Raw genomic sequence first — 16,466 nt, forward strand, 5'->3', positions numbered from 1 at the left:
TCCAGAACTGTAAGCTAAATAAAATTGTTTTCTTTATAAAGTACTCAGCCTTGAGTATTTCATTACAGCCCTGGAAAACAGACTAATATAGAGTTGATACGCATCAACTTAGTTACCCTTACGACAGTCCTTGTCTGCTCTCTCCATGGAACAGAAGAGGAAGCACTCCTGGAGAGCCTCCCAAGGGCCACAGGGCTAGAAAGCAGGATGGGTAGTCAGCCTTCAGAACAGTGCCACTGACGCTGCAGAACATTCAAACTCTTACAAACAACTGGGTATTTATTTATTTGATAGGCAAGGAGACAGAGAAAGAAGGAGGGAGAGAGAGAGGGAAAGAGGGAGGGAGGGAGAGGAAGAGGGAGAGGGAGAGAGAGAGAGAGAACACAAGCTCCCATCTGTGATTCAATCCCCAAATGCCTGCTATAGCTGGTGTTAGGTTGCGACTCCATCCGGGTCTCCCACGTGGGTGGCAGGGGCCCAAGTTTGGGCCATTACCATTACTTTCTCAGGATCTACTTTAATAGGAAGCTGGAGACAGGAGCCCGAGCTAGGAATTAAACCTAGGTACTCTAATGTAGGACTTGGATATCTTTTTTTATTTTCTATTTTAAGATTTACTTATTTGAAAGAGTGAGAGAAATGGAGCTGGTGCTGTGGTGCAGCGGGTTAAAGCCCTGGCCTCAAGCGCTGGCACCTCATATGGGCGCTGGTTCTAGTCCTGGCTGTTCCTCTTCCCATCCAGCTTTCTGATATGGCCTGGGAAAGCACTAGAGGATGCCTCGAGTCCTTGGGCCCCTGCACCCACGTGGGAAACCCAGAAGAAGCTCCTGGCTCCTGGCTTCGGATTGGTGCAGCTCTGGCCGTTGTGGCCATCTGCGGAGTGAACCAGCAGATGGAAGACCTCTCTCTCTGTCTCTAGCTCTCTCTGTAACTCTGTCTTTGAAATAAATAAAATAAATCTTTAAAAATAAATAAATATATAAATAAAGAGAGAGAGAGAGAAAGAGAGAGAGAGGGAGAAACAGAGAAGAGAGAGATCTCCCATCTGCTGGTTCACTGCCCAAATGCTCACACCAGTCAGAGTTGAACCAGGCCAAAGTCAGGAAGCCTGGTACCCCACCTGGGTTTCACACATGGGTGATGAGGACCCAAGTCCTTAGAATCATCACCTGTTGCCTCTCAGGCACATTGCCAGGAAACAAGAGAGGAAGTAGAAGAGCCAGGACTCAAATCAGTATTCTTTAACAGGATGTAGGCATCCCAAAGGGCAGCTTAACCTGCTGCTCCACAATACCCACCCTGGGCCTCAGCATCTTAAGCTCTAGGCTAAACACCTGCCCCTCAGGTTCTTCTACCTTCTAGGATGTTCTTCTAGATGATTCGCATCTCAGAAACAAGAAAGGGCACAGTGCACTGAAAAACATGATAACACATCATCACATCACTTACCATTGGGGAAAGCTAACACGCTGATGATAAGGAAGAAGAAAACGACAGACAGGATGCCCCTCCAGATGTTGTCTTCTGGAACAGAGTCATCCCTGAAAACAGAAAAGCAACACTGAGTACTGACTTCCAGATCTAAACAGTAAACCCAAAGGAGCAAGACTTCCACAGAAACACTAGGGGACCACTGATTTTATTTTGCTGAACAAAACTATTACATACAACGTCTTCCTACACACTGTCACTTCCTAAAGTCAGACACTCTCCTGATAAAGTCCTATACTTAAGAGAAACAGTTGGCAACCTTGCACACCAACACACATTCTCTTCTGACAGATGCCAGAGAATCACTGTTCTTTAAATAGTCAGAAGGTAAGGTTTAGTCTGCAGGAAAGTTGTCTGGTTTGAAGAATAACTGAAAATGACCTTCATGATGCAAACTGTGGCAAAAGAAATTTGTCAGGACTCAGGAAGCATAACACTTTAAGGAAGAAGACAATACAATGAGATTACATAATCAGTTCTTAAAAATGGGCACTTGGCTATCTAAGCAATGTGAGAAGTTAAAAGAAAACAAAACACAAGGTTTAAAAAAGCAAAAGAATGGTCGAGAAAGGAGGAGAGCCTTGTTCCTCTTGTGCCTTGTCATTTCCACTGTATTGCTGCATCCATTCCCTCCAAGACCCCAGGGACTGAAATGACCCCATTTGTTGGCTCATGTAATCCATCTTCCCCATAGAAGGTAAACTTCTGATACAGGGAATTATTCAATTGTATACTCTCAGTCTTCCACAAAGGCACTCAGTATGTATTTGTGGACTGCATATTGATTACGGAGAACATTTATTATATAAGACCAAGTACAGTTTCCCAAATGGAAGCTTTCTTAACATTGATAGTGGGAAAGAAATAGGCTTTGACAGTTTACATTAAAAAGAGAAGAGTCTAGTGATGCAATCAGGGCTCAAGAGAAACAAAAGAGAGCAAAACAGAAATATAAGACAGCAAGAAAACTTTCTGAATTATTGATAATTATTGAGAAGCCGAGAGGGAAGTTCAGTGTTTAAAAAAACATAGGCTAGGCAGACAGAAAACGTGTTATGGAACAGAATAGAAGAAAATATTTTAGATATAAAGAGACTAGTAGCAATGAATTTAAAATTAATACAAGAGGCTATTATTATTATTTTTTGACAGGCAGAGTGGACAGTGAGAGAGAGACAGAGAGAAACATCTTCCTTTTCCATTGGTTCACCCCCCAATGGCCGCTGCAGCTGGTGCGCTGCAGCCGGCGCACCACTCTGATCTGAAGCCAGGAGCCAGGTGCTTCCTCCTGGTCTCCCATGCGGGTGCAGGGCCCAAGCACTTGGGCCATCCTCCACTGCACTCCCGGGCTATAGCAGAGAGTTGGACTGGAAGAGGGGCAACCGGGACAGAATCCGGCGCCCCGACTGGGACTAGAACCCGGTGTGCCGGCACCACAGGCAGAGGATTAGCCTATTGAGCCGTGGTGCCGGCCACAAGAGGCTATTATTTACCTCTGGAAAGACTGCAGTGAAAGAATTTCTAAAACACAAATATATTTTGTAAAAGATTTATTTTATTTGAAAGGCAGAGTTACAGGGAGAGGTGGGATATACAGTGAGAGATTTTCCATCTGTTAGTTCACTCCCCAAAGGGCTGTAACAGCCAGGGCTGGGCCAGGCTGATGCCAGAAGCCTGGAACTCAGTCTGGGTCTCCCACGTGGGTGCAGGGACTCAAGCACCTGGGCCATCCCCCGATGCTTTCCCAAGCACATTAGCAGGGAGTTGGATCGGAAGTGGAACAGCCAGGACTTGAACTGGCGCCCATATGGGATGCCGGCAGTGCAGATGGTGGCTTAATCCACTATACCATAACACCAGCCCCTCAAAACACAAATATTAATTACTACTGAAGAAAAAGAGATTTTAAAAAAATCTTAGAATAAACCGAGCTTATGTAGGGAAAAAAAGTCTAGAGCATCAAATCACATGAAGAGGCATGGAATGAGACAAGACCGAGCTACCTAGGAAAGGACTACATCCTAGGGTGTTGGTTTAAATCTGCTTAGGCAGCTAAATTGCTTCACCCAATTAAGTAATTTCCAGACTGTAACAGGACTGAATAGAGGCTCTGAGAAGAGAGATCATACAATGTTTCTAGCATCATTATACCATCAAATACCACTACAAACCAATGCTGTTAACTTCAAAGATCACATTACAAAACCAAACCACAAGGGGCATGCATTGTGGCACAGTGGGTTAAGATGCTGCCTAGGATGCCGGCATCCCATGTGAGCACAGATTTGAGTCCTGGCTGTTCCACTTTTGATCCAACTTCCTGGTAATGCACCTGGGAAAACAGTGGAAGACAGCCAAAGTACTTGGACCCCGGCACCAATGCGGGAGACCAGGATGGAGTTCCAGGCTCCTGGCTTTGGCCTGACCCAGTCCTACCATTGTGGCCATCTGGGGAGTGAACCAACAGATGGAAGATCTCTTTGTCTCTGTTTATCCCTCTCTTTCTGTTGTTCTAACTTTCAAAGAAATAAAATAGGGCCAGCGCTTTGGTGCAGCGGGTTAACGCCCTGGCCTGAAGTGCCACCATCCCATATGGGTGCCAGTTCGAGATCTGACTGCTCCTCTTCCAATCCAGCTCTCTACTATGGCCTGGGAAAGCAGTAGAAGATGGCCCAAGTCCTTGGGCCCCTGCACCTCCGTGGGAGACCTGGAAGAAGCTCCTGGCTCCTGGCTTCATCAGCACAGCTCCAGCCATTGCAGCCAATTGAGAAGTGAACCATTGGATGAAAGATCTCTCTCTCCCTCCCTCCCTCCCTTCCTCCCTCTCCTCTCTCTGTGTAACTCTGACTTCAAATAAATAAATAAATCTTAAAAAAAAAAAAAAAAAAACTTACCAAAAAAAAAAAAAAAAGATCATTTGCCCCTTCTTTCTTGGTCTCTCCCTTTCTCTGTAATTCAGCCTTTCAAAGAAACAAAATCTTTTTTTTTTTTTTTTTTTTTTTTGACAGGCAGAGTGGACAGTGAAAGAGAGAGAGAGAGACAGAGAGAAAGGTCTTCCTTTTTGCCGTTGGTTCACCCTCCAATGGCCGCCGCGGCCGGTGCATCTCGCTGATCCGAAGCCAGGAGCCAGGTGCTTCTCCTGGTCTCCCATGCGGATGCAGGGCCCAAGGACTTGGGCCATCCTCCACTGCCTTCCCGGGCCATAGCAGAGAGCTGGCCTGGAACGGGGGCAACCGGGATAGAATCCAGTGCTCCAACCGGGACTAGAACCCGGTGTGCCGGTGCCGCAAGGCGGAGGATTAGCCTGTTAAGCCACGGTGCCGGCAGAGAAACAAAATCTTAAAAAAAAAAAAAAAAAAACTACAGAATCAGGCAGACTTCCAGCCAAGGGCAATTCTATTTCGATAGACACCTAAGAACTGAATGTGTGCCCAGAGGTTATGAACATGGCCCTAAAAATGCCAGCCTGATCCTGGCCAGGTACCTTCAATGGAGTTTGGCTCAGGCAGGGAAGTCCCACATTCAGTTTCCAGGACCAGAAACTGAAGAATGGCTGCACGTGGGGGAACACATCGTCCTCAGGGGAGACCAACATCACCCTTCTGATACTGGTAATGACGGGGACAATAATAATAGCTCCTGCTTATCAAGTATCCACCATGTGCCAGGTACCCAAGAGGCAGTTAACATTATCTCTGTCACAAAAAAATGTACCCTATGGGATATTATCTGCCATGTGGGGTTACAAAGATGCATAAAGGTTCAATAACTTGCCCCAGGCTGCATGGGTTAAGAGGTTGCAGGTAAAGAGGCTGCAGATGGCATTCAAAATCAGGTCAGCTAGACCCTGACAATGAGGAGCTTTCCCCAGTGCCAAGCTGCCTCATGAAAAGATGATGTCACTTCAAGACAGGCTCAATCAGTCTGACTCATGTTAGAGGCAAAGCCTGGTTACAAGCGACTTTAATAAGGCACACAATATGGAAGGCACAAATTGAAAGCAAGGCTAAAATTAATACATACTGTGTGGAAACAGAAGGCTCGGTCCAGAACCCACACGTTACACCAAAACATATCCTGGATGACTCAAAGAGTTAAAGGTTTAAAAAAGAGCAATTACTAGGAGAATGGGAGGGAGAATTAAAAAGCAAACAAACAAACAAACAAAAAAAGCCAATGAATTCAATGGGGGAGAAAACTTGCTCAAGTTTAGATACAAAATCTAAAAGTCACAAGGGAAAACTCAATCCATTTGCATGGTAAAGAAATCAGTAAGGAAACCAAAGGAAAAGTGATAAACTCGGAAAAAAGTATTTGCAACACTATCAATTCTAATGCACAAAGGCATTTCCTCCAATGTCAATTAACAGGAGGAACAACAGGTGTATGTGGAAAACATAAATACAGGCAGAGGAGAAGAGACTGTTTAAAGAACAGGAAATCCAACTGCTCTCAGAGATATGAAAAGATGCTCAACCTCACTCCTGGTAAGAGATAAACAAAATAACTACATGAGACCATTGCTTAAATCTACCTTATTGACAAAGGTACAATGTAATGACTGAACTGCTGTGGAAATCTAAACACTGCTTTCTTTGATCCAGCTGGCTTTATCCATTATAGAACAAGCTCCTCCAGGATACACTACTTTGCTGGTGTAGTATAAATTTAAACCACCTTTATGAAGGGCAATTTGGCAATATATTAAGTGCTCACATGGACATGCCCTGTGACTCAGCACTCCCACTTCTGGGAATGTGTCTTTCAGATCTACTCTTTTTTTTTTTTTTTTTTTTTTGACAGGCAGAGTGGACAGTGAGAGAGAGACAGAGAGAAAGGTCTTCCCCTGCCGTTGGTTCACCCTCCAATGGCCGCCGCGGTAGGTGCGCTGCGGCCGGCGAACCGCGCGATCCGATGGCAGGAGCCAGGTGCCTCTCCTGGTCTCCCATGGGGTGCAGGGCCCAAGCACTTGGGCCATCCTCCACTGCACTCCCTGGCCACAGCAGAGAGCTGGCCTGGAAGAGGGGCAACCGGGACAGGATCGGTGCCCCGACCGGGACTAGAACCCGGTGTGCCGGCGCCGCAAGGCGGAGGATTAGCCCAGCGAGCCACGGCGCCGGCCCAGATCTACTCTTAACTTATGCAAAAATGACACATGCACCAAGTTGCTCACTGCAGCATTACGTGTTTGTAAAAGACTGGAAACAAGTAAATGCTCACCAAAAAGGGACTGATTAAACTATGGTCTTGGCAGGTGTGATGGTGCAATGGATTAAACTGCCATTTGGGGCCCCCACATTCCGTATCAGAGTGCTGGTTTGAGTCCTGACACCTCTGCTTCCAATCCAGCTTCCTACTAATGCTTCTTGGGAGGCAGCAGATGATGGCTCAAGTACTTTGGCCCTTGCCACCCACATGGGAGACCCGGATGGAATTCTAGGCTCCTGGTTTCAACCTGGCCCAGTCCTGGCCAACACAGACATGTAGGGAGCCAACCATCAGATAGAAGATCTCTAAATTGAAAATGAATCTTGATGCAAATGGAAGGGGAGAGGGAGCGGGAGGGGGGAGGGTTGCGGGTGGGAGGGAAGTTATTGGGGGGGGAAGCCATTGTAATCCATAAGCTGTACACTGGAAATTTATATTCATTAAATAAAAGTTAAAAAAAAATATGGAAAGAAAAAAAAAAAAAAAAAAAAGAAGATCTCTAATTCTGTGGCTCTGCATTTCAAGTAGGTGAAAATAAGTAAATAAGCACTACAATAAAACTTTAAAAATGAATTATAGTCCAGTCTCACAAGGGAAAACAAAGCAGCCATAAAAAGAATGAACTTTTCATGAATTAACTGATTCAGAATAACTTAAGAGATATCAAGAAATCAAGGAAATTGTACAACAGTGGCTATAACAAGCAACCCTTTGCATACAAGTGAGGATATGTATGGACATACAAAGGTATATTAAAAAGTTCATGGAAAACAGAAATTAAAAATAAAATTATTTGGTGTAAAAATTTTTGAAATTCACTATTTTTCCATAAAACACATTTTCATTATCTTTTTAAGACCCCTTAAACACATGAATTCCAAAAATTTTTGCATCAAAACAAACATCATTTAATTCATATTTCCATAGACTTTTAAAGTACCCTCTTGTAAGTTGTAATTTGTGCTGCAAAGAATGTCTCTGGAAATCTATTCCCAAATGATAACACTGGATATCTCCAAAAAGGAGAAATGAGGGATTGGCAAGAGTGTGGCAGGGAGACTTTTCACCACATACCCCTTTGGTATATACTGGATTTCAAGCAATATAAATATGTCACTCTTTTTAAAAAATTAATTACTATTTTATTTATTGACTAGCTATGGTAAATTAGTAAATCACTCTATTTAAAATCAACATGCTTAAATACAGCACTGAATTTCTTTTGAAAAATGTTTATTTTTATCTACTTGAAAGGCACAGTGAAAGCGCGAGAGTGGGAGAAACACCTTTTATCCATTGTCTCACTCTCCCAAATGGCCAGGCCAAAACTAGAGGCCCAGAGCTCCATCTGGGTCTCCCACATGGGTGGCAGGGGCACTAGCACTTGAGCCATTATTTGCTGACTCCCAAGATGTGTTAGCAGGCAGCTGGGATGGAAGTAGCCAGGGTTTGAACTGGCACTCCCAATATCGGATCCAGGAGACCTAAGCTGTGGCTTAACCCGCTGCAACAATAAAACTGCAACTTTTAAAATTCTGAGCAACTGTATTAGAAAGAGGGGTTCAAACGGATGGTCTACTATCAGATGGAAAAAAAGGTCTGGTAGAAAATCTGAAAAAAATAGCTGAGGATCCAAAAATTTGGCAGTTTTCAGTGTGCTTAATTAGAAAACAAAATGTATCCTAGATGGACAGTGAGGTCTTTAGCTAAATTGAAAATATACTGTACAGGAAGACCAAACTCCAGCAGTAAAAGATTGTGGGGTGGGCTGGTAAAGCTTACGAGGAAATCTGAGTTATCGGACTTTCTAGGCCTCAGCTTCACATTCTAGATGCGTTCTCTGAGCCTAGAGAGCGTGTAGCCTTGGCACACAGAAACCTCTTATAAGTGGTGAGTGCACAGAAAAACACAAAGTGTGGCTGACAATACTTGTTGAACTCAAAACAACCTGAGCATAACTCAGGTTGAGTCCTGGTAAGGGCTGCTGTGAGTCCGTTCTCTCCAAACTCCAATAATCCATGCGCGCACACACACACACACACAGGGAGAGACAGACAGATCTCCCATCTACTGGTTCACTGAGAGAGAGAGAGGAGAGAGGAGAGAGGAGAGAGGAGAGAGGAGAGAGGGAGAGAGAGACAGATCTCGCATCTACTGGTTCACTTCCCAAATACCCATAACAGCTGGCGCTGGGAAAGGCCAAGGCCAAGGCCAAGAGCTTGCATCTCAAACCAGATCTCCCACATGGGTGGGCAGGGATGCACATACCTGAGTCATCACCGCTGTCTCCAGGGCATGTATTAGCAGGAAGCTGGCACCTAGGCACCCACACCCAGGCACTCTGATTCAGGATGAGGGCCTCCATGTAGGCCCTACCAGCTGTGCCAAATGCCTGCCCCAGAAAGATATTCTTCATCTATAAGAATCATTTCTCATTAGCCTGAGAAGCCAAAAAAAAAAAAAAAAAAAAACACACCAAAAGCCCTACTCCAGGTGTCTGCATGTGACTGGCCCTCTGCTGGGGTTGTCCCAGTCTCCTCCGGCTCTGCCAGGATGCAGATGTATGGTTCTCACTTCTCAGGGAAGATCATGACTTGTGGATGGGGCTGTCTAGTCCTCATCTCAACTTTTCCTGGCCTCAAGATTTTTGGTCAACTAAAACTTTGCTTTCAGACAACAACAACAACAAAAAGATAGAAAAAGAAAAGGCTTTCAGCTTTTCTGGGCTATTTCCTGTGTCTACTGCAGCTACTAACAAGAAAACACCCAAGTCTTCAGTGCTCTGAACTTGCAAAGAACTTGCACAGCTAGTCTTTGAACTGTTCCAGGGTTCTGTGGGGACAGACAAGGGGAGCGTTACCTTTGTTTCAAGGATGAAAACGAAGCTCTTGGTCTGGCTTGCCCAGTTACACACATCCGGGCAGAGTGAAGCCAGTGCCAGCATCTGTGGAATGCTGATTCCAGCCAAGGTTGCCACATTCGCCAATAATGACACAGACATACAGGCAGAAGGAGGCAAAGTCCTCTTCCCTCTCTGCTAACCCCCAGAGGTACACCTGTGCCAGAACAGCTCAGACCACAGTCAAGATACTGAATATGCAGCTTAAACTAAGATTGTAGTTTCAGCTCACCAGGACACATGTTCCCCTAAGGCACCTCTGGTGCCCAACACCTTGCTGGGCACACATAGGCATCCTCAATGTACTGGGTGGTGGGAAGGAGCAAGATGATACAGCAGAGAGGCCAGGTGGCTCCACTGAGGGGAGGAGGAGTCACAGGGTCCACTGATAGTGACTTTCCTGTTCCCCTGTAGAGGGTTAGCTAAGGAGGCCTACTGAGACCAGCAGCAAGTAGCAAAACGTCCTGTCAACTTTTCAGACTCTAAACTTCTGTGGAACACTGCTTCAACTAGTAAGGGGAACTATCCAAAGAGACCATGTTCTTTTTTTTTTTTTTTTTAATTTTTGACAGGCAGAGTGGATAGTGAGAGAGAGAGACAGAGAGAAAGGTCTTCCTTTGCCGTTGGTTCACCCTCCAATGGCCGCCGCGGCCGGCACGCTGCGGCCGGCGCACCGCGCTGATCCGATGGCAGGAGCCAGGTGTTTATCCTGGTCTCCCATGGGGTGCAGGGCCCAAAGACTTGGGCCATCCTCCACTGCACTCCCGGGCCACAGCAAAGAGCTGGCCTGGAAGAGGGGCAACCGGGACAGAATCCGGTGCCCCGACTGGGACTAGAACCCGGTGTGCCAGCGCCACTAGGCAGAGGATTAGCATATTGAGTCACGGCACTGGCCCAGAGACCATGTTCTAAAAGCAGTAAAAGTCAAGCAAAGCCCTGAGTTTAAATTAAAAAACAAAAACAAAACAAAACCACAAAGGCTGCAGGGAAATTCTGTGTTGGTTTAATATCTGACTACAGGTGTGGCAATTCCAGGAAACCAAGGCAAACTCCATCCACCTGCGCTCCGTCTTTCACTAAGGCTTTCTCCTTTGAGTCAGGCAGACAGGGCTATCTAGCCTTCATCACAATACCTCAGCTTCTAGGTTAACTGTCCCTCCCCCTCCCATCTTCTCCTTCATTACTTTTAATATGAAATAGAGACAAATAAGGTGGGGTTTAGGAGACCAGCCACTGTTAAGAATCCTCTCTCCCAGTGGAAAGTTAATCCTGGGTTACCCGTAGACAGATGTTAACTAGCTTCGGTACTATCTTTCATACCACGCCCATTCCATGTAATAGTAGGTATAATTCTTGTCAAGGAGCTCAGCCAGGTAGCAACTAAAAGAGGAGAGGAGAGGAGCGATACCTTTGAAAGTCCTTCCAGGATAAATGATTTCTTAATTCCATTCATTCAGTGTTCACTGGGTACCTTCCTGGCATGGGTAAGGTATCAGGCCACAAGGAGCTGACATGTGAGAGAAACGACAGTAAAAGGTATGTGAAAGTATGGAAACATTTCTTCCTCCATACTGCTTGGCACATCAGGAAAGCCGTCTGGGAGGGGCACGATCCACACGGATTGTGAAGGATGCCACGGGTTTGTGGGTGCACAGGAGGCCCTGGAGGGTGCATTCCAGTCACAGAGACAACAGCTCTGGGTGGGGGGTCAAGGGCTGGCTGGGGCTGCTGGGTGAGCTGTGGACAGGTGGGGGAGGAGAAAAGCTGGAGAAGTAGTTCTGCTCTATGGAAAAGACTTTACAGCCCAGAGAGCTCCTTCCTCCAAAGGATGGGCAGCCAGGGAGCGGCCCCAAGCAGAAGACAGATGGGATCACTGTTTTGTCCTAAAGATCATGAGGGCAGCAGTGGGGGGCAGATGGGAAGTGTGCTATCCCCGACCACTGGTGCACTTCCCAAATGCCTGCAACAGCTCGCGGTTGGCAAGGCCAAAGCCAAGAGCTTACATCTCAATCCAGATCTCCTGCATGAAGTGAGCCATGCTAAGGCTTGGGAAAGCAAAGAGGAGAACAGCCCTGAAAGCAATCAGTACTCAAGGAGACCTGTTGAAGAGAAACCAGGAGGTGAACTGCGGGATGTCAGAGACCTAGGCTATGTGGAACAGGCACTGTTGGATTGAACGAACAGAGACTCCGGGGCTAAGAAAGAAGCCAAGGCTCCCTGGCCTAGTCCTGCTTTCTGAATTAGCTGAGACTGAAAAACTGTTAACTTCCCTACAGAAATCTGGGGCAAATGGATTATATCACAGGAGAAATGATGTGATGTCTGGTGACAGAGTTCTACCTAAACTGCAAAACACAATTATTTAAAACAAAGCAACCTGAATTAAGGCTACATACTACAGAGGCATCTGAGAGACAGCAATTCCTAGTTATACAATCTCTTGGGGACTTTAAGGCACAACTGAACCCAAATAAATAAAGTGCCTATTCACTAAGAAGACCCCAAAGAAATATATAGCATGTTTTACCCTTTAGTAGATTTATAATCTTATTAGAGATACAAAACACTAGAAATTAGTATAAGAAGAGGTATACAAGATGATTATTTAAATTTAATAAAAATATGATTCCAACAGTAAGTGGGGAGAAGAAATGTTAGATGCTTGATGTTGTTGATGTCAGGGAACAAGGACATCCAGCGCTTCTGTTACCGGGAGAGCAGAAACACAATGCACATAAGGAAATAGGACCAAGGCAACTGAATCAGCAGCGTCAGGAGATGTTTGCTAATGGGAACTTAAGTGGTAGGAAGAGAAAGGACAGGAAAGGCTGGCACGTAGCCAAGAGCCAAGCTACACGAAAGGCCAGAAGTATGGCCCAGTGATATGAAGAACTGGAGTTCCAAACCCAATAAGGAAATGCAGTTAAAACTGTCGTTAACAAATAAGAATAACTAAATCAAAAGTCTGTCCATTTCTCTGTCCCACCTGTCTCCTTAGTGCCCTATCAAGAAGAAAGCTAGAGTAGACGAAACTGGTAACCACGTAGGCATGGCGACCTGCACGAAAGCACTCTTCTCTAGGTTTCCTGCTGGACAGGTGCTAGAACAGGCACCACCACATAAAGCAGGTGCTTCTTCACGATAGGTGGGCCTCCATGAATGTGATTTAACAGATTTTAAATCTAAATCTCAAGTTTTTTTTTTTAAGTTAACGCCATCCAATATTTCCACATTTACCATCCTCTGGCAGCAGAGTCAACAGGAGGGCACTGCAGGAACTGTCACACTCTGAGCTTGAGACGAAGGTTTCCCTTGGCCCACTTCCCTGCACAAACTTCCAAGACAGGCCAAAGCATCTACTTTAAAAAAAATGAGGCAAAATGAGCTTCCTCAAATCTTGGGGCAATGATTAGGGAGCATCTGGCTTAAACTATGGTGATAGGGAAGGGGAGTTTTACAGCTATGGCTTAACAGTGAGTTGGCCTACTTGCTAACAAAAGAACTACTTGACAAATCCAAACTTGTCTCAGACTTCAGTGCAAGGTGTCCAATCCTCACAATCCTAAATTCTTGCTGGCTGTCTGCATACGGGACATTACCCAAGTTCTATTCCTTACATACTGGGAATATGACAACCCAAAAGGACTCATTCCCTGTTCTCTCAGACATCTGGATTTCCTAAACAAACTTGAAGCCACACAAGTATTTTAAAGTTTTACTGAAAGAACTACACTGAACAGTTACTCAACTAAAATCCTTATAAAACAAGTACACGGTACTGGATGGAGATGATTATGAATGAGCATAAAATGAATAATTCTCATTAAAGAAGTCATTACTTTCAATCTTTATGGAGGAGGATAGAGCTATCACTGTAATGTTCCACTTAAAAGGGTCACAAATCAGTACAAGAAAAGGAGCAAGATACAGTAAGTACTAATTCCATTAATGGTGCTTATGATTTCATACAAGGAGAAACTTGTTATTAACTGGTTCTTGATAATGTGATTTTTGTCTCTTTACAAAATTAGTGGAAGAAATAAAATTGTTATCATTTTTGGAAAGACCAGTCTGAGGTTCAGATTATGATTTTTCTATTACTCTTGACAGGCTGTTAAAATCCATATTCATTTCTATCCTCTCACTACTGCAATATATCAACTGCTTTGGCAGAATACGGTACAAAAGGGAAATTCCAATAGAAAATGACTTTCTGTATTAGAAGAGTGGAAGAGGGCTCTACCTTGAAAGGGCCTAGAATAAAACTCGAGATAAAGGTTAAAACAGATTGTTCATTTTTGCTTCTCTATTTAAAAAACAATACCAAATTATTTTTCTAGTTTCCAAAGAATCTCCCTCACTCATTCCATCATTGCAAACCCAAACATTAGATGAAGTTAAAATGAAGCTAATGTGAAACAGGCATGTATGCTATTTGATGTCCATTTTCCCAATGCCTCTATCTTTTTCTCAATTACAGAGCATAGTACATAGTCTTTCAATAGGAAATATGATTTAGAAGGCATTGGCATACAATGAAACCATAGAGCAATTCACGACTACCAAGCACTTAACATTTGCCATGCACTGAGTTTAGCACAGCTCATTTAAAAAGATTAATTCTTGCAACAGACAACCCTAGGAGGTATTAGTATTTTTCATTTTGCCTACAAATATGAAAACTGAGGCTTAGAAAAATGAAGTAGCAACATAGCTACTAAGTAGTAAAATCAAGTGACATTATCAAGTAACTGAGGGTAATGTCTCCATAATTAGGGACAATCCTGATTTCTCTCCATAGTTAGAAATATCAGGGGTCTTCAAAAAGTTCAAGAAAAAAATGTGTTATTATGAAAACAATCTATGCTTGGATTTCAAAAACATTGTGTAGAAAAAGAAACTTGTATTTCCATGTTTCCAGGAGGTGGTCAGATAGTGTGGGAAGGTCTGGTCTCACTGTGCTACACAGCATTTGCACACTTCACTAGACCAGTTGCAATATCACTCAGTCATTAAAGAGATAGCAATTGCCACCTCTCCCTCATACCTTCAGGTAGATTCACACACACAGAAACACTTGCATAATAAGAACCAAGAGTCAAGTGGATTATGGAGAGAGGGAGCAAATGTCATGGGGGACGAAATCCATTTCCTGCAAATCTGAATGACTCAAGTGTGTGCACGCAGGTGTATGGGACAATTCATTCTTTGTCATCCAATGCTGTCCCATAGGTCACAATACATTTACCATCCTTTAACATATCTCCCATTACCACTAACCGTTTCCTCAGGCTTGTGACCACCAAAGAATACCCCTACACATTTTCTGCTGATCGCTGGATCAAACAGCTGGGAGACAAGTAACTGACACAACTGTACATCTGTACCACCTACTGGGTTAGTCTTTAAGCCATAATGGTGCAGTAAGCATGACTTTCCTTTCTCTAAGGAGGTTCGTTCAGAAAACAGAAATGCCCAGACATAGCAAAACCATGTGTGTTCCATTATGAACCAGTGGGGAACGAGTTCCCTGGGTTGCACCAGATGGACCCCGGCAGAGGGCCACAGAGTTACACCCTGTGGCTGTCCAGAGTTGGGTTATGAATTGCTTGGAGCACCTGTGTGTGTTTTCAGGCTAAGAGGGTTGTGTTATGTCCTGTGAGGTTTAGGTATTTACCATGCAGCAGGCAACATGGTAACTGGTAACTGCTTGACAAAGCCTCTTCTCTGCATGTACATTAGGGGTGTGTGACATCACACTGTGTGATGTGCGGTGGGCTGGTGTCTATGTAGCAGCGTGCACAGGAGGTGATGGCAACTGGCTTGGGCAGGATGAGAAAGGTCTTCTGCGATGTGCGTCTGGAGCGGCAGTTTGTGGTATAGCTGGTATTGTTTGAGGCTGGGGGAAGGGTTGTGTTGGATGATTGGCGTGCAAGGCATATGGGAAGCCGCTGCACAGAAAGACCGTGGGGGTGCACCTAACCTGGGTATTATTTGCGCGTGGCAGGTAATGCTTAATAGTGGAGGAACTGCACTGGAATGGATCTAGGTTGTGTCCTGGGCCTGTGGGTGGTGCGTGCAGGAGCTGTGTAGTGGGGTGTTTTCTGTGTGGAGTGGTGTGTGCAGAAAGTGGTGCGTACCGGATCATTCATCCGGTGTGCTGGGTAGAGACCGGGGCTGGAGGGGACGCAGAAGAAGGGGCCCTTGTGATGAGTGGAGTGATGCTGAGTGCCGTGGGGGTGGGGTGGGGTGCGGGGGTGACCGTGCTGGGTGACCCGCGTGTTCCTGGTGCGGCCGGAGGTGCTGCATGGGCAAAGTGATAGTGATGGGCAAGGGTGGGGCGCGGGCTGGGGGGTGGGCTGGGCATGCGGTGGACGAGCTGCGTGGGCGGCGGGTCCGCTAGTGTGCGCGCCGCGCTGCCAGTCAGCTGCCTACCCCTGGAGCCACGCCGGGCCCCCTTCCCCACCACCGCCCGCCCCCCGCCTCTTCCCTTCGCCCTTGGGCGCGGCCCAGCCCGTCTCACCTGGTGAAAGCGAAGTACATGAGGCTGACGATAGTGAAGCTGAGCAGGGTGATGGTGTGAGGCCGGTAGAAGAAGTCGATGGTGATGTCCTCCACTTGCTGCTCGTTGATCATCCGGAAATGCATCTTGTAGTTCACATCATCCTTGCTCAGGGTCCGGCTCCCCACGCAGGACGCCATGGCCCGCCTCCCCGTCCTGCCGCGGAGGCTGCGGCCCCGGCCCGCGGAGGCTGGGACCGCGGGGAACACGAGCCACAGCGGACGAGCAGCCGGACGCCGGGGCCGCGTCTGGCGCCCAGCACCAGCCGGGAGCGCAGGGAAGGACAGGCGCGGGAGGGCGGGGTCG

General features: G+C 45.8%; 1 protein-coding gene across 2 annotated transcripts in view; it reads right to left on the bottom strand.

Moving 5' to 3' along the window:
• Positions 1-16,384, bottom strand: part of PTDSS1 (phosphatidylserine synthase 1) — a 73,706-nt gene extending 57,322 nt beyond the window's left edge. Inside the window, exons 1-2 of one of the 2 annotated variants that reach the window (XM_062188207.1) lie at positions 16,122-16,384; positions 1,450-1,541 (exon numbers count right to left, since the gene is read on the bottom strand). In XM_062188207.1, the coding sequence (XP_062044191.1) occupies positions 1,450-1,541; positions 16,122-16,300 (271 nt within the window). In that variant the 5' untranslated portion in view covers positions 16,301-16,384. The remainder of the gene's footprint in view (positions 1-1,449; positions 1,542-16,121) is intronic. The other variant, XM_062188206.1, reaches the window with a different exon arrangement.
• Between the last annotated feature and the right edge of the window lie 82 nt (positions 16,385-16,466).

This window comes from Lepus europaeus, chromosome 4 (genome assembly GCF_033115175.1).
Source record: "Lepus europaeus isolate LE1 chromosome 4, mLepTim1.pri, whole genome shotgun sequence".
Lineage (NCBI taxonomy): Eukaryota > Metazoa > Chordata > Mammalia > Lagomorpha > Leporidae > Lepus > Lepus europaeus.